This window comes from Eschrichtius robustus, chromosome 6 (assembly GCF_028021215.1).
Source record: "Eschrichtius robustus isolate mEscRob2 chromosome 6, mEscRob2.pri, whole genome shotgun sequence".
NCBI lineage: Eukaryota > Metazoa > Chordata > Mammalia > Artiodactyla > Eschrichtiidae > Eschrichtius > Eschrichtius robustus.
This window is the reverse complement of record NC_090829.1, coordinates 59,298,312-59,317,122: the sequence shown is the minus strand read 5'-3', so window position 1 is coordinate 59,317,122 and position 18,811 is coordinate 59,298,312. Positions and strand designations below refer to the sequence as shown.

The window sequence follows — 18,811 nt, the reverse complement described above, 5'->3', positions numbered from 1 at the left end:
TAGAGCTGAAGAACGTTCCCAGACAATGTATCAATAGAACGGGGTCCTGAAAGAGAAATAAGAATCTGTCACCATTAGAAAGGTCTTTGAACTAATCTAAATATTGAGAAGAGGACAAAGAAGGATAATAAAGGAAAATTTTAAATGTAAAGTTGAAATAAAGGCCTTAGCAACTAATGAAGTGGGTCATTTTAACTCAGTTAAGATCATCTGATTGGACCAAAATTGCAATCACTCCCACTCAGTTATTCAAAAAAAAAAAAGAAAATTGGAAACCTTTTGACTCACCTTTTATTATTTTTATAACATCAATGTACTCTGTGCCAGAAGGATGAAATGAGGTAAGTTCATAAAGTATTTTCAAACTGAAGGAAGTAATTCTAAGGGGAAGTCAATAAGCTCTATCCTACCAATGAATAAAGACAGAATAAATGGCATACAATTTGGGAGTAAAGCTTAGGGGAACTATTTGGAGGATTCAGTTCAGTTTGCAATATTACTTTATGACCTAAAAGGTTTGCTTATTCTCAAGTCACCATAGGAAAACCATAAATTTGTTTGAAAATCAAGAAGGAGACATGTGAAAAGCCATTCTTATCTATACAAGTAAAAATAAAATGGGACTTAGTAGGGCTAAAATAATGATTCTTAAATTCATCTGACTGAAGATGCAGTTCAAAATTGGACTGTTTGAGATAGATATTTTTATATCTTCAGTTTCTGCAAAGTCACTGTCCCATTTGGTAGCCATTTATTGAGCCCCTCTTATATGAGGACATTCTATTCGAAGTTGTGAAGGATATAAATATGAGTAAGACATAGCCTCTTACCTCAGAGTTAATAACAAAAGATTTTTTTTCATGATATCTCCTATTTCATCTTCCATATCTCAATCAAAACCCAAAAACCTTCAGTTCCCAAATTACCTTTCCATGCTATCTGAAATCTGGCCTTTCATCCTCTTCACCCTTGAGCCCTGCCACTATCCCCACTCCAATCTCAGCATTTCCCGACAGCTAAACGGTGCTGTAGCTCGAAAAGCACAGACTCAGAAAGTAATGTGAAGTCTCCTCTTTGATTTGTATCTATGGAAGAAAGTCACAGGAACAGCTCAGTTACGGGAACGGGACAGACATGTTATGGGAACAACTCCAGTCCAGGGGTGAAGTGTGGTCACAAATAAGACAGTAGGTGTGGAAAAGACCTTATGAGGAGAAGCCACACCTTAGTCTTGGGCTCTCTAGGGTCTCTCTGAATAACCTCCTCTTTGGTATTCTTTTCTTCCTGTGCTGAGAAAATCTGAGTGCTAGAAGTAATTTCTCTAGAAAATAAGTCTTTAGTTTGAATGAGGAGAGAGACTCAAAAAAAAAAAAAAATCCTATTACCTCTGATAAAGAAGACTTGCCTAAAAGGATAGGCCTTTCAATTAATTGTGCCTTTCCTTTGTTTTTCCATTTAGATATTTATGTGGAAAGGTCTTACTTTCTAGAATTCTTTTATCAAATTTAGACTGTAATTTTTCAGTGTTTGCAATTAAAAGTATCTACAGAAATCTAATACCCTGGTCTTCTAAAACCATAGGTAATCTAGGTCTATTCTACACACCTACTCACAGAGCTATGATTTGGAAATAAATTATTAGTCCTTTTATTTACAAAGGAATTTAATTGTATCCAAAGTAAAGAAAAAGTATAAGGGGGCTTTTGTGGAATATAAATCATATGTACCTTTTACATAATAATGGATATTTCTCAAGACCAGGACTAAGAGAATAAATTTTCTTAGTTATCTATCAATAACATCAGATTTCTTCAGAGAAATAATGGCTAACAAAGAGAGTTATGACATCACACATATGTCCTACGTATTTTAAAGTTGAAGTTGTATTGGTTGTATTGAGTTTTTGCACCTTTTTCACTTTAGCCTAGGTCAATAAGACCTAGTAGTCAGAATGCACAACGTAATAAATGTAAGCCTGTTACAATAAACTCTATGAGTATAGTGTGGTGCCATATTTGATGGTGACCTTCATCTTCCATGATGTTTATAGCGCAGCAGAATCCAGCTCTCCCTTGACAGCCGTGAGAATGACACAGCCTGGAGGTAGACATTGTTGCTACATCAAGAGCACATCACTATGGTGATATCATACTAGATGGGTTCAATATGCTAAGCACATATGGCTAAAAGGGCAAGTTCTCCCAAGAAATACACATTAATGTATGAGTCTTTAAGAAATTGCATAAACACAGTTTTTACCTGAACTACCTATAAATGAAAAACAGATCCCAGAAAACTAATCACATTTTCAGAAGAGCTGGCATAAACCATGGCATTTACAAAAATTCTAATATATTTTATCCCCAAAACATGAAAGGCTAATAGTCCCTCAACATTAAAAAATATTTCAATATAAATAGGATGGGTGATATCCAAGAATGTTCAAATTCAGATAACAAAATGCAAAGAAACTCGAGTTTTGTTCGTGGATTAAAGGAGCATCCCCCAAAAAAGGTTACAACCAAAACAGACCTCAGATAATTTAGAGAAATCTGTGACTCTTTATACATAGTAACACTAAAACTTATAGTTGAAAAATTTTCTCTCTCTATAACTTGAACATTAAAAGAAAATGAGCACTCTTAATGCTTAGAACCCTCGATAACATGTAGAAATTAATATGAGTGAAATTAAATTGCCAACTCTATCTCAAAATCTTAGACTTTAGTGAAGATCTGAGATTTATCCATGTTAAGATAATAGCATGAATGTGTAAAAGTACCAAAGGTGCCTCTTGGTTTTCAGTCCCCTAATAATCACTAATGCTTCCATATTCCTCCTTCACCAATAATAGAATAGCATTTTTTCTTCCCATATTTACCATTATTTAGGTCTCTTGTCATGGTCCATAAGCTCTAAGCTATAATACCACTAACGTTGCCAGAGAAATAATGAAGTGAAAGTGAGTCATAGAAAATATTTTGATTTGGTAAGACTTCAAAACACTTCATTTGTTATTTTATGTGTCTCTTAAAATACAGCCTTGCAAATAAGTATTTTAAAATCTAGAGATTTTTTGGCACATCTTTTTCCTATAGCAAGTAGAAAACTAGATGACTATGCCCATTTTAAGAAAGGCCAATATAAAAACTCCCAAAAAACTAAGACAGTTCTTTAAGGGACTAACCACTTGTGTTATCTTAAGTGTAATTTTCCCCTTACCCTTAGAAACAGAACTTAAGGATGTTTGGATTCAAAGAGGTGCAGAATAGCTGAAAGTAAATAGTTGCCTGCCACTGATAATGAGAACTACTAAAAATCAAACTGAAAGATTTCTGAAATTAGAGAACAAGCCAATGGGGAAATATGACTGAATTGACAGAAATCTCTTTTACATACAGATTTTCACAAACATATATACTGGATACCTGTACAGTTAACATAACAATATTTCCTACTCTCTCAAAATACTTGTTTTGCACTACAAAATCATTCCAAGGAAATGTAAGGAAGGGCGTGTGCCTTTAGGTGACTTGAGCTTTTTAAGAGAGAGAGAAAAAGAGCGTTTATCCATCCACGCACATGGATCTCTGTGTGTGTGGCGTGCTCTTACCACATAGCACTGACTGGCCAGTCCTAAACAGAATGTGTCACCTCAAGGTCTGAAGCCATGGTTCCAGGTCTCAGTGAGAGCTTTTTGTCCAGGTGAAGAGTGAGATTGGCCCTTAGGAACTGTGATTCAATAGGTGTCATATTCTACATACTGAAATTAGAGAATAATTCCAAAACTGTTCTAGGAGGAGAAAAAAAGCTTGAGGTTTAAAAACTGAACTTGGCTGCATCAAAAATATGACAGTGCTAAAAGGCTCATTCCCCATCCCCTGATTTTTTTTTTCTTTCTTGCCTCTACCCCATTACTTATTGATTGATTTATTTTTTGGTAGGCTTGCTATTCTCATTTTGTTGCAAGGCTGCATTTTAATTCAGCTGATTCTGCAGTTGGACAAAGTCCTTTGACACCTGTGTTCATTTGTTCCCAGCTGGTGAATGAACAGCAAGAAAGCAGACCCCTCCTGAGTCCCTCCATCGATGACTTTCTCTGTGAAACCAAATCGGAGGCAATAGCAAGGCCAGTAACGTCCAACACAGCCGGTAATTCTTTCACTTTTAACTTATCCTCAAGTGGAGTTAATTTTCATGATAGAAAAATGCACATTTTCTTTCCACAATGCATTTTAAGTGGAGAATAATGTTTGCAAACAAATGAAATTTTAGAATATATACTGTTCAATATAAAATAAATTGCTTTTCTTTATAATATAAGAAACTCCAATGGATATTATCCAACCGATTTTGATAAACATTAGAGTACCACTATTAGCAATGAATCATTTTTCAATGCCAATTTTCATATTTACATCTTCGCATCTCAAGTCACATCATATAGGAATTCTTTAAAACAAAAGCATCTCTTTCAGAGTAAGGTTTTTCAAGTTCTGGCTGGAAATATTTTGTATGACAAAAATCCAATAAAATAAAAATATAGGCAACCCCTTCAAGTGGATTGAAATGACAATTAAAATGTCCTAGAGACTTGGGATATTATCGAGACAATTTTATTTTTTTGTCATATAAATGGATTACTTGCTCCTTCTTACAACAATTTATTTGAACATTGTTCTGGAATTAAATATAATCAAACAGTAAACTATCTGTATAGGGACTAATAAGTTGTCATCCAGTGAGTGAATGCAGGATGCCAGTGTATCAATCACACCTTCTCCAGCATCCTCTGCACTTAAATTCTCACTAATACGAAAACTAAGTCACTTAGGTACAGCCCACCCTGAGGCCACAACGGAAGATTTGACTCAAAAGCTACTTTTCGCCTTCTGGATCAGCGGCAGCCTTTCTGCACTGGTTTCATTCAGTCAACATTCACACTCAAAGGCATGTTGTTCAAATAAGAATGAAAGAATGATGTCCAGAATCAAACAACAAAGGTTATGTTGGATTGCAGGAGAGAATTTAATGGAAGGAGAGGGTAATTACATACTGTCTTGTTAAAGTTCATTTCATTTCCCCATCATTTCCTCAGCCTGCTGCTTCCTGGCATAGTTTTATTATACTTTTAAGTAAGTGAAGAAAATCACAGGTGAAGGAAATTGTGATTTTTAAGAAATGCTAAAAATTACAACAATAACAGTAACTAACACAAGAGAGAGGCACTTTATGTGGGAGTGTAGTCTACAGTCTCTGGAGTTAAACTTCGTGAATTCCAACCCCAGCTCTGCCACTTAGCAACTCTGTGTCCTTGAGCAAGTTGCATAACTAAGTCTATTTCCTCCTAATAGTAGTAAGATCTATATCTCATAGGTTACTTGGGAAGATTAAATGAAGCAATCTATGTAAGTGCTGACACCATGTAAGCTCTAACACTTGTTACCATTACTGTAAGATATCAGGTGAAAACAGTACACCCAACACTTCCCTTTTCAAATGCGTTAACTTTCTTTATATCACACCAAAGCAATCATTTTCTAAATTCAACTATCGCTTTGAGTAATCGAGCAAATAAAATTGTACTTGGTACATTTTAGGCAGGAAATGAAACAAGTTCAGATCCTGTCAGATCAGTTTCATCCTCCTTACCTATGAAACTGGAGCTCACCCCTCCAAAACTGAGCTACCCCCAGCAAAATACAGAGGAGCCTTGTGTCTCTAACTGCAGGAAAATCCATGAGAATGGGGTACACTGAGAAATTCCCGCTGTTCTCAGAAAAAGCTGCAAAGCATAATTCTCAGATCTTGATTCCAGTACCCTCTACAACTCTCAGTGATGATAGAACTAAGTCACATAGGAAGGGCGCACCAGAGAGAGCAATATAATATCCAACTCAAAAGCTGCTTTTCACCTTGATTTTTCTAGCATATAACAGAGAGACCTGTGAAATATTGGAGGAAAAAAATCAAAAGAATATGTAATTTCTTGCAATCCCAGTACCTACAGTGTTGCCTTCTGTATTAGTTTCCTAGGCCTGCCATGACAAAATGCCACAAAATGAGTGGATTAGACAACAGAGATTTATTGTCTCACAATTCTAGAAGCTAGAAGTGCAAAATCAAGGTGTCAGCAGGACCATGCTTCTCTGAAGGTGCTTGGGAAGGATCTGTTCCAGGCCTCTCTCCTGGTTTCTGGTAGCTCCTTGGCTTGTGGAAGCATAACTCTAATCTTCACATGACATGTGTGCATGTCTCCCAGTATGCATGTTGGTCTCTGTGTCCAAATTTCCTCTCTTTATTACCACCCTACTCCAATCTGACTCATCTTAACTAATTACATCTCCATTGACCCTATTTCTAAATAAAGTTACATTCTGAGGTACTGGGGGTTAAAACTTCAACATATGAGTTTTGGGGGGACACAGTTCAATCCATAACACCCTCCAAAGTAAGAGGTCAGGAAAAATGGTATGTTGAGACTATGGGTTTTTCATTTCTTGGCCTCAGCATTCAGTGCATCTGGGTTACACAGATTTTTATCCTTAAGGAAGACTCTCATTTGATAGTATGTTTTTTTAATCATAAAAATATATGTCGGGGGGACCGTCAAGATGGCGGAGGAGTAAGACATGGAGATCACCTTCCTCCCCACAAATACATCAAAAATACATCTACATATGGAACAACTCCTACAGAACACCTACTGAATGCTGGCAGAAGACCTCAGACTTCCCAAAAGGCAAGAAACTCCCCGCATACCTGGGTAGGGCAAAAGAAAAATGGAAAAACAGAGACAAAAGAATAGGGATGGGACCTGCACCTCTGGGAGGGAGCTGTGAAGGAGGAAAAGTCTCCACACATTAGGAAGCCCCTTCACTGGTGGAGACGGGGGGTGGGCGGGGGGAAGCTTCAGAGCCACGGAGGAGAGCACAGCAACAGGGGTGCAGAGGGTAAAGCAGAGAGATTCCCGCACAGAGGATCAGTGCCGACCAGCACTCATCAGCCTGAGAGGCTTGTCTGCTCACCTGCCGGGGCGGGCGGGGGCTGGGAGCTGAGGCTCTGGCTTCGGAGGTCAGATCCCAGGGAGAGGACTGGGGTTGGCTGCATGAACACAGCCTGAAGGGGGTTAGTGCGCCACAGCTAGCCAGGAGGGAGTCTGCAGAAAAAGTCTGGAACTGCCTAAGAGGCAAGAGACCATTGTTTCAGGCTGTGCGAGGAGAGGGGATTCAGAGCACTGCCTAAACAAGCTCCAGAGACGGGCATGCGCCGCGGCTATCAGCGCGGACACCAGAGACAGGCATGAAATGCTAAGGCTGCTGCTACAGCCACCAAGAAGCCTATGTGCAAGCACAGGTCACTATCCACACCTCCCCTCCCGGGAGCCTGTGCAGCCCACCACTGCCAGGGTCCTGGCATGACAGGATCCAGGGACAACTTCCCCGGGAGAACACACGGCATGCCTCAGGCTGTTGCAACGTCACACCGGCCTCTGTCACTGCAGGTTCATGCCACATTCTGTACCCCTCCATACCCCCAGCCTGAATGAGCCAGAGCCCCCTAATCAGCTGCTACTTACCCCCATCCTGTGTGACTGAAGAACAGATACCCTGAGGAGACCTACATGCAGAGGTGGGGCCAAATCCAAAGCTGAACCCCACAGCTGTGTGAACAAAGAAGAGAAAGGGAAATCTCTCCCAGCAGCCTCAGGGGCAGCGGATTAAATCTCCACAATCAACTTGATGTACCCTGCATCTGTGGAATACCTGAATAGAAAACGAATCATCCCAAAATTGAGGCGGTGGACTTTGGGAACAACTGTAGACTTGGGGTTTGCTTTCTGCATCTAATTTGTTTCTGGTTTTATGTTTATCTTAGTTTAGTATTTAGAGCTTATTATCATTGGTAAATTTGTTTATTGATTTGGTTGCTCTCTTCCTTTTTTTTTAATATATATATATGTTTTTCCTTTTTCTCTTTTTGTGAGGTATATGTGTATTCTTCTTTGTGTGATTTTGTCTATATAGCTTTGCTTTTACCATTTGTCCTAGGGTTCTGTCAGTCTGTTATTTTTTTGGTTTTTTTTTTTTTAGTATACTTTTTAGCACTTGTTATCATTGGTGGATTTTTTTATTGGTTTGGTTGCTCTCTTCTTTCTTTCTTTATTTTATTACTTTTTTATATTTAACAATTTTTTTATTTTAATAACGTTATTTTATTTTATTTTTTTTCTTTCTTTTTTTTCTCCCTTTTCTTCTGAGCCATGTGGCTGACAGGGTCTTTGTGCTCCAGCCAGGTGTCAGGCCTGAGTCTCTGAGGTGGGAGAGCTGAGTTCAGGACATTGGTCCACAAGAGACCTCCCGGCTCCATGTAATATCAAATGGCAAAAGCTCTCCCAGAGATCTCCATCTCAGCGATAAGAAGCAGCTCCAATCAATGACCAGCAACCTACAGTGCTGGACACCCCATGCCAAACAACTAGGAAGGCAGGAACACAGCCCCACCCATTAGCAGAGAGGCTGCCTAAAATCATAATAAGTTCACAGACACCCCAAAACACACCACCGGACGCGGTCCTGCCCACCAGAAAGACAAGATCCAACCTCATCCACCAGAACACAGGCACCAGTCCCCTCCACCAGGAAGCCTACACAACCCACTGAGCCAACCTTACCCACTGGGGGCAGAAAACAAAAACAGTGGGAACTACAAACCTGCAGCCTGCGAAAAGGAGACCCCAAACACAGTAAGTTAAGCAAAATGAGAAGACAGACAAATACACAGCAGATGAAGGAGCAAGGTAAAAAACCCAGCAGACCAAACAAATGAAAAGGAAATAGGCAACCTACCTGAAAAAGAATTCAGAGTAATGATAATAAAGATGATCCAAAATCTTGGAAATAGAATGGAGAAAATACAAGAAATGTTTAACAAGGACCTAGAAGAACTAAATAGCCAACAAACAATGATGAACAAAACAATAAGTGAAATTTAAAATTCTCTATAGGGAATTAATAACAGAATAACTGAGGCAGAAGAACAGATAAGTGACCTGGAAGATAAAATACTGGAAATAACTACCACAGAGCAGAATAAAGAAAACATAATGAAAAGAATTGAGGACAATAGGGAGGATGGGAGGGAGGGAGACACAAGAGGGAAGAGATATGGGGACATATGTATATGCATAACGGATTCACTTTGTTATAAAGCAGAAAACTAACACACCATTGTAATGCAATTATACTCCAATAAAGATGTTAAAAAAAAAAAAAAGAATTGAGGACAGTCTCAGAGACCTCTGGGACAACATTAAACACACCAACATTCGAATTATAGGGGTCCCAGTAGAATAAGAGAAAAAGAAAGGGACTGAGAAAATATTTGAAGAGATTATAGTTGAAAACTTACCTAAAGCAGGAAAGGAAATGGTCAGTCAAGTCCAGGAAGTGCAGAGAGTCCCATACAGGATAAAACCAAGGAGAACACACAAAGACACATATTAAACAAACTATCAAAAATTAAATACAAAGAAAAAATATTAAAAGCAGCAAGGGAAAAGCAACAAATAACATACAAGGGAATCCTCCTAAGGTTAACAGCTGATTTCTCAGCAAAAACCCTGCAAGCCAGAAGGGTGTGGCAGGACATATTTAAAGTGAAGAAAGGGAAGAACCTACAACCAAGATTGCTCTACCCAGCAAGGATCTCATTCAGATTTGATGGAGAAATTAAAACCTTTACAGACAAGCAAAAGCTAAGAGAATTCAGCACCCCCAAACTAGCTTTACAGCAAATGCTAAAGGAACTTCTCTAGGCAGGAAACACAAGACAAGGAAAAGAGCTACAATAACAAACCCAAAACAATTAAGAAAATGGTAATAGGAATATACATACCGATAATTACCTTAAATGTAAATGGATTAAATGCTCCAACCAAAAGACATAGACTGGCTGAATGGATACAAAAAAAAAGACCCGTATATATGCTGTCTACAAGAGACCCACTTCAGACTTAGAGACACATTACAGACTAAAAGTGAGAGGATGGAAAAAGATATTCCATACAAATGGAAATCAAAAGAAAGCTGGAGTAGCAATTCTCATATCCAACAAAACAGACTTTGAAATAAAGAATGTTATAAGAGACAAAGAAGGACACTACATAGTGATCAAGGGATCAATCCATGAAGAAGATATAACAATTGTAAATATTTATGCACCCAACTTAGGAGCACCTCAATACATAAGGCAAATGTTAACAGCCATAAAAGGGGAAATTGACAGTAACACAATCATAGTTGGGGACTTTAACACCCCACTTTTACCAATGGACAGATCATCCAAAATGAAAATAAATAAGGAAACACAAGCTTTAAATGATACATTAAACAAGATGGACTTAATTGATATTTATAGGACATTCCATCCAAAAACAAGAATACACTTCATCTCAAGTGCTCATGGAACATTCTCCACTATAGATCATATCTTGGGTCACAAATCATGTCTTGGTAAATTTAAGAAAATTGAAATCGTATCAAGTATCTTTTCCGACCACAATGCTCTGAGACTAGATATCAATTACAGGAAAAAATCTGTGAAAAAATACAAACACATGGAGGCTAAACAATACACTACTTAATAACCGAGAGATCACTGAAGAAATCAAAAAATACCTAGAAACAAATGACAATGAAAACAGGACGACACAAAGCCTATGGGATGCAGCAAAAGCATTCTAAGAGGGAAATTTATAGCAGTACAATCCTACCTCAAGAAACAAGAAACATCTCAAATAAACAACCTAAACTTACACCTAAAGCAATTAGAGAAAGAAGACAAAAAAAACCAACGTTAGCAGAAGGAAAGAAATCATAAAGATTAGATCAGAAATAAATGAAAAAGAAACGAAGGAAATAATAGCAAAGATCAATAAAACTAAAAGCTGGTTCTTTGAGAAGATAAACAATATTAATAAGCTATTAGCCAGACTCATCAAGAAAAAGAGGGAGAGGACTCAAATCAATAGAATTAGAAATGAAAAAGGAGAAGTTACAACAGACACCACAGAAATACAAAGCATCCTAAGAAACTACTAACGGCAACTCTATGCCAATAAAATGGACAACCTGGAAGAAATGGACAAATTCTTAGAAAAGCACAACGTTCCGAGACCGAACCAGGAAGAAATAGAAAATATAAACAGACTAATCACACCACGGAAATTGAGACTGTGATTAAAAATCTTCCAACAAACAAAAGCCCAGGACCAGTTGACTTCACAGGCGAATTCTATCAAACCTTTTGAGAAGAGCTAACACCTATCCTTCTCAAACTCTTCCAAAATATTGCAGAGGGAGGAACACTCCCAAACTCATTCTACAAGGCCACCATCACCCTGATACCAAAACCAGACAAAGATGTCACAAAGAAAGAAAGCTACAGGCCAATATCACTGAGGAACATAGATGCAAAAATCCTCAACAAAATACTAGCAAACAGAATCCAACAGCACATTAAAAGGGTCATACACCATGATTAAGTGGGGTTTATCCCAGGAATGCAAGGATTCTTCAGTATATGCAAATCAATCAATGTGATACACCATATTAACAAATTGAAGGAGAAAAATCACATGATCATCTCAATCAATGCAGAAATAACTTTCGACAAAATTCAACACATATTTAAAATAAAACCCTCCAGAAAGTGGGCATAGAGGGAACTTACCTCACATAATAAAGGCCATATATGACAAACCCACAGCCAACATGGTTCTCAGTGGTGAAAAACTGAAACCATTTCTGCTAAGATCAGGAACAGGAAAAGGCTGCCCACTCTCACGACTATTATTCAACATAGTTTTGGAAGTTTTAGCCACAGCAATCAGATAAGAAAAAGAAATAAAAGGAATCCAATACAGAAAAGGAAAAGTAAAACTGTCACTGTTTGTAGATGACATGATACTATACATAGAGAATCCTAAAGATGCTACCAGAAAACTACTACAGCTAATCAATGAATGTGGTAAAGTAGCTGGATACAAAATTAACGCACAGAAATCTCTTGCATTCCTATACACTAATGATGAAAAATCTGCAAGAGAAATTAAGGAAACACTCCCATTTACCACTGCAACAAAAAGAATAAAGTATCTAGGAATAAACCTACCCAAGCAGACAAAAGACCTGTATGCAGAAAACTATAAGACACTGATGAAAGAAATTAAAGATGATACAAACAGATGGAGAGTTATACCATGTTCTTGGAAGAATCAACATTGTGAAAATGACTATACTACCCAAAGCAATCTATAGATTCTTTGCAATCCCTATCAAACTACCAATGGCATTTTTCACAGAACTAGAACAAAAAAGTTCACAATTTGTATGGAAACACAAAAGACACCAAATAGCCAAAGCAATCTTGAAAAAGAAAAACGGAGCTAGAGGAATCAGGCTCCTGGACTTCAGAGTATACTACAAAGCTACAGTAATCAAGACAGTATGGTACTGGCATAAAAACAGAAATATAGATCAATGGAACAGGATAGAAAGCCCAGAGATAAACCCACACACATATGGTCAACTTATTTTTGATAAAGGAGGCAAGAATATACAATGGAGAAAAGACAGCCTCTTCAGTAAGTGGTTCTGGGAAAACTGAACAGCTACATGTAAAAGAATGAAACTAGAACACTACCTAACACCATACACAAAAATAAACTCAAAATGGATTAAAGACCTAAATGTAAAGCCACACACTATAAAACTCTTAGAGGAATACATAGGCAGAACATTTTGTGACATAAATCACAGCAAGGTCCTTTTTGACCCACCTCCTAGAGAAATGGAAATAAAAATAAACTAATGGGACCTAATGAAACTTAAAAGCTTTTGCACAGCAAAGGAAACCATAAACAAGACAAAAAGACAACCCTCAGGATGGGAGAAAATATTTGCAAACAAAGCAACTGACAAACGATTAATCTCCAAAAGATACAAGCAGCTCATGCAGCTCAATATCCAAAAAACAAACAAACCAATCCAAAAATGGGCAGAAGACCTAAATAGACATTTCTCCAAAGAAGATATACAGATTGCCAACAAACACATGAAAGGATGCTCAACATTACTAATCATTAGAGAAATGCAAATCAAAACTACAATGAGATATCACCTCATACCAGTCAGAATGGCCATCATCAAAAAATCTACAAACAATAAATGCTGGAGAGGGTGTGGAGAAAAGGGAACCCTGTTGCACTGTTGGTGGGAATGTAAATTGATACAGCCACTATGGAGAACAGTATGGAGGTTCCTTAAAAAACTAAAAATAGAACTACCATATGACCCAGCAATCTCACTACTGGGCATATACCCAGAGAAAACCATAATTCAAAAAGAGTCATGGGGGTTTCCCTGGTGGCACAGTGGTTAAGAATCCACCTGCCAATGCAGGGGACACGGGTTTGAGCCCTGGTCTGGAAATATCCCACATGCCGCGGAGCAACTAAGCCCATGTGCCACAACTACTGAGCCTGAGCTCTAGAGCCCGTGAGCCACAGCTATTGAAGCCCGCATGCCTAGAGCCTGTGCTCTGCAACAAGAGAAGCCACCGCAAGCCCGTGCACCGCAACGAAGAGTAACCCCTGCTCACCGCAACTAGAGAAAGCCCAAGCTCAGCAACGAAGACCCAATGCAGCCAAAAATAAATAAATAAAATAAATTTATTTTAAAAAAAAAAGAGTCATGTACCACAATGTTCATTGCAGCTCTATTTACAATAGCCAGGACATGCAAGCAACCTAAGTGTCTATCAACAGATGAACAGATAAAGAACATGTGGCATATATATACAGTGGAATATTACTCAGCCATAAAAAGAAACGAAATTGAGTTATTTGTAGTGAGGTGGATGGACCTAGAGACTGTCATACAGAGTGAAGTAAGTCAGAAAGAGAAAAACAAATACTGTATGCTAACACATATATATGGAATCTAAAAAATATATAAATAAAAAATGGTTCTGAAGAACTTAGGGGCAGGACAGGAATAAAGACGCAGACATAGAGAATGGACTTGAGGACACAGCAAGGGGGAAGGGTAAGCTGGGATGAAGTGAGAGAGTGGCACTGACATATATACATTACCAAATGTAAAATAGATAGCTAGTGGGAAGCAGCCACATAGCACAGGGAGATCAGCTCAGTGCTTTGTGTCCACCTAGAGGCGTGGGATAGGGAGGGTGGGAGGGAGACGCAAGAGGGAGGAGATATGGGGATATATGTGTACGTATAGCTGATTTACTTTGTTATACAGCAGAAACTAACACACCACTGTAAAGCAATTATACTCCAATAAAGATGTAAAGAAAAAAGATAATTGGACAGTTAAATATGGTGCCCATATGTAACCTAAACAGAAGAGCATTCTAGAGCTATGTGTTTAGGAGAATTTAAATTTGACAAATAAAATCAGCATTGTTGCAGAACTGCAATATTTGCTCAAACCATAAAAAAAAAAAAAGAAAATTCACTCTGACAATTTTTCTGTGATAATTGGAATATTTACTCAATTTTAACATATTTACTAGAATTATTAAATTTAATCATCTTAGTCTTTGTTTTATTTGTACCACCTTGACTGTTGCTCTTTTTAAATATATTTTTTATCTTCTTTTCTGTCAAAAAAAAAAAAATATATATATATATATGTGTGTCAAGGCAGAAACACTATATTTTTGTTAATCCCTGAGGATTATAGTTCTTTTCTAAAATTATTCCAGACCCACAATTTATATCTCAATATGCAACATAATTCACATTATTATACATTTTTAAAAAGGAAAAACTTTAGCATACGAACACCTTGGAAAGAATTCTAACATGGTCCAATAATTTTATAGCTAAAGTTTCTGGGCAAAAGGTATAGTTATCATTTTCTGTCCAGATTTTTAATAAATAGTCATTTTAAATGGAACATCATTTCAGAATAGTATGAAATTACATTGTGAAATCAGGACAGTCATTGAACATTACGTGTCTATTACATCCCAAGCGTTATGTATGTCTTTACACTTAAGGAATGGATAGTAAACAATCTTGGAGTAAAATATGGGGCAGAACCTGCTTTAAGTTGTACCAAGTCAATCAAATAGAAATTTGAAGAACCTTGTATTAAGATGAGAGGCTTTTATACTCGGCATTTTCTTCCAATGAAAAAATAAATCCAGTGTGCCACCATCTTGACAACTCTTTAAATATATAAGGAATATAGTTCTTATATAACTTAACACAAAGTAAACAATATAGCAATTATCTCTTCCAAAGGTCAGTCAAATGCAGGGTTTTTTCTCTCTGACCCTAAAAGAACATATCAATCTTCTACCTCATAGAAGATCTAAATTGTAATTTTGTTCTTAAGTATTTCAATTTTTTTTTTTACTTTCTGCTTGTTTCTACAGTAAAATTAACTTTTGTCATCCAGTGATGATAACTTCAAGCTGATCAAATAAGGATGTTTTCCGTTTTTTTGCCATTAACATCCTAAATTATCTTTTATTCATCTGTAATCTAGATAGACAGTTAATTCCTCAACCCTCTTAAACTGTGTCCCTAAATGGTAGGTAGACCAAGATTGCTAATATCCTTGATTTTTAAATGGCAAATATATATTATACACAGATGCATGTAAAAAATGCTCTGACAGTAACTAGAAAATAGATATTTTTAAGATACTGATTATGTTATAGGACAAGTAATTACTATAAAAGTTGCAATAATAACTTCTTGTCCTATAATCTCCAAAAAATATAATATATGTCAAAGTACAGGAAAGACTCTTCTGAAAAGCAAGAAGAATAGGGGTCCTTGGTTTACATTTATCAATCTACATAATCTAAAAATAATTTATCCATAATCTTGAGCTATTAAGTGGACAGTTACTATAGAAACATTTTTCAAGATTTAAAAAATAATAGTATCACTCCTTGGTATAGGACCTGTATACCTATCAAAGAGACCCCTATCTATAGGGGAAAAGATATCCTTAACAAAGTTCACAATGCCATCACAGCCACCTAATTAAATATCTTAACTGCAGAATTAGTGTAATTTTTCCAAATACATTTTTATATAACCCAAATAGCCATGAACCCAATGGCATGCCTCTTTAGAGAACTTAGAAATTTGGGAAGTAGCTTTAATTATGTATTCCAATAAAAAGGCAAAAGTTGGTTAAATTATTTAAGTCCAGTTTATCTATTTGACATCACTGGCAAAATCCTTCCTAAAGGAGTTTGCTTTGTAAGCATTATGTTAAAGAATTCCATGTTTTCTGGAATGCCAGTGTAGCTTACAAATCAGAACAGGGATCCCATCAGCTCCTTGCAGCACATTCTGTGACTGCCCCAGTCAGGGCTGTCCATGGTCTGTCCTCTCTGACCACTCCTTGTAGATTTATTCCTTTAGAGAAAGTCACTAAAAATCTGGGGGTCATTATACAGTAGTGGTGTTAATAGCATTGTACTTACCATTAAAGTATCAAATCAGTGCTTCATAATAGGTGCTACTTTATCCTAACTATTCTAAGCAGCCTCACCTCCTAGGGCCCAAGTAATCTAATATTCATAAACATCTTCAGTGCCCTGTGGGAGCCTTCCAGTTCAATAGGTTGTGATCTTCAATCATGTGTCTTTGAGAGAGATAGAAACAAATACTTATATAACATATTACATCTTCTATCTTCAGGAAATTCCACCCAGTGGAATTGTTATCAAAAAAAAAAAAGTTTTTGAGATTGCCAACTATTTAAATTATGCCTCAGACTACCCAAACTGGCAAATAATTGGTAGCTAAACAAAAAATAATCAAAGCCACATCAACAGGGTCAGCACATTGCTTCCAAGTTCACATCAAGTCTAGAGAGAAATGGTGAAGAGCACAGGCTTGGGGGTGATGGGACTGTGTTTGAATCCTCTATGGACACTGACCTACCAGTTATATTATTTTCCTATTGCTGCTGTAACAAATTGCCACAAATTCAGTGGCTTAAAACAACACAAATTTATTATCCTACAATTCTGGAACTCAGATGTCCTAAAATCAAGGTGTCAGGAGGGCTGCATTCCTTCTGGAGGCTCTAAAGGAGAATTCATGTCCTTGCCTTTTTCATGGTACCCAGGATTCCTTGGTTTGTGGCCCCATATTCTGTCTCCAAAGCCAACAGCATAGCATCTTCAAGTCACTCTCTGTTTCCTTCTCTCCTCTCTCTCTCTCACTCTCTCTCTCTGTCTCTCTCACACAATTGTACACACACAATTTCACTTCCACTATAACAGATGATTATTTTAATTTAAACACAAATTCTGGGACACAAACCTTCATGTGCCTAAGAGAATCTTTAAAATCAGATTAAGAAATCAGTAGAGCAGACACCCCCTTCCATGCTAAGCTATGCTATCTTCGAACCCCATATGAAACAGTGAGACCCTTTATTTTTATCTTAACTAAAGTGCACACCACACGCACGCACACACACACACACTCACACGCTAAAATGAGATTTGTCTTCACAAAGTGAAAGGCTGAACACATCCTTCTATGCTTTTGAAATTGTGTTCCCCAAGGACTCTCTCAGCTTCAAGCTTGCCATTCAACCTCCAAGGCACCCCCTTCATCAACTATAACAAATAGGGCCTTTTGTCTGTGCCAAGCAGTTGTTTCACATTTGCTGGGAGAAGAACAAAGGAACAGAGGGCTCAGAACAAACGCAGGAAGTGCTGAGGACAGTTTGGAGGGGAAAAAACGTTACTGAGCCAAGTTTGAATTCGCAATTCAGTCTCTGAGTAATTCATTTATTCTGAATGGTAAGAAAGGTATAGAATTAAATTAATACTCATCAGTTATTATTCTGTAACAAATGTACTTCCTATATGCAAGCAGACTCGAGTCCTATGTAATTTGTTTCTAAAAGAAGTGTAGGAGCAAGTGACTAATTCTTAATTGTTTGTGCAATTAGTAAAAAGACATATATGGCATTCCAGAGACTGTTATCCACTTCCTTCCTTCTGTTACAAGGAAATCACGGTGGGCCTAGAACCCCTGCCAACACAACAGTGGCCTGGAAATTTCTATTTAAACATTCAAAGGATATGAAATGTGTGGCATCCTAGCCTACCTTGGCTGCTTGCTGCGTTTAAATTTTAGACGTCAAGCCAGGCAGCTGAGCTCTGAAAGCTACTCTTTTCCCCCCACATTCAAGTACTTGCTGGCCACAAAATACTCCGCATAGCTCAGAGCACCTTGCATTGGAAAGTGGTTCCTGTCTCCTCAGGAAGACTGGGACGAGATAAGCTCAGATGAGATGACACTTTCAGGCCTTTTTATGAAAAATTTACTTCATAGCATCTTCTGTAGAACCAATATCTTGTCTCCTCCTCCATTTTATTCCCAGTGGTGTTTCCTCTTTCTGTCGGAGTATGGATCTGATTCTTGCCTGAAACAGAGAGGAGTGGGGAAAATAGGAGAGCAAGAACAAGGAAAAGGAAAGAAAAGCATCACAAATTGGCCACCAAAGAATGGAAATAACATTTATTGAATACCTACAGTATGCCTGGCACTTTATACATTTGATTTACAGATTAGATAATTTAATCTTCATATCATACCTAAAGGACAGACTTAATTCTGCATTTTTCAGATGAGGACACTGAAACTCAGAGAGGTCAAGAAGCTTACTCCAAGTCACACAGCTAAGCAGTGGTAGAGCCAGGTCTTTCCACTTCACCATTAACATCCATCCGTTGT

The 18,811-nt window shown here is 37.5% G+C and overlaps 1 protein-coding gene across 1 annotated transcript in view; it reads left to right on the top strand.

Annotated features, from left to right (window-relative positions):
• PEX5L (peroxisomal biogenesis factor 5 like) overlaps positions 1–18,811 on the top strand; it is a 182,772-nt gene that overhangs the window by 81,252 nt on the left and 82,709 nt on the right. The window contains exon 4 of the mRNA XM_068545420.1: positions 4,041–4,152. Coding sequence (XP_068401521.1) covers positions 4,041–4,152 — 112 coding nt within the window. The remainder of the gene's footprint in view (positions 1–4,040; positions 4,153–18,811) is intronic.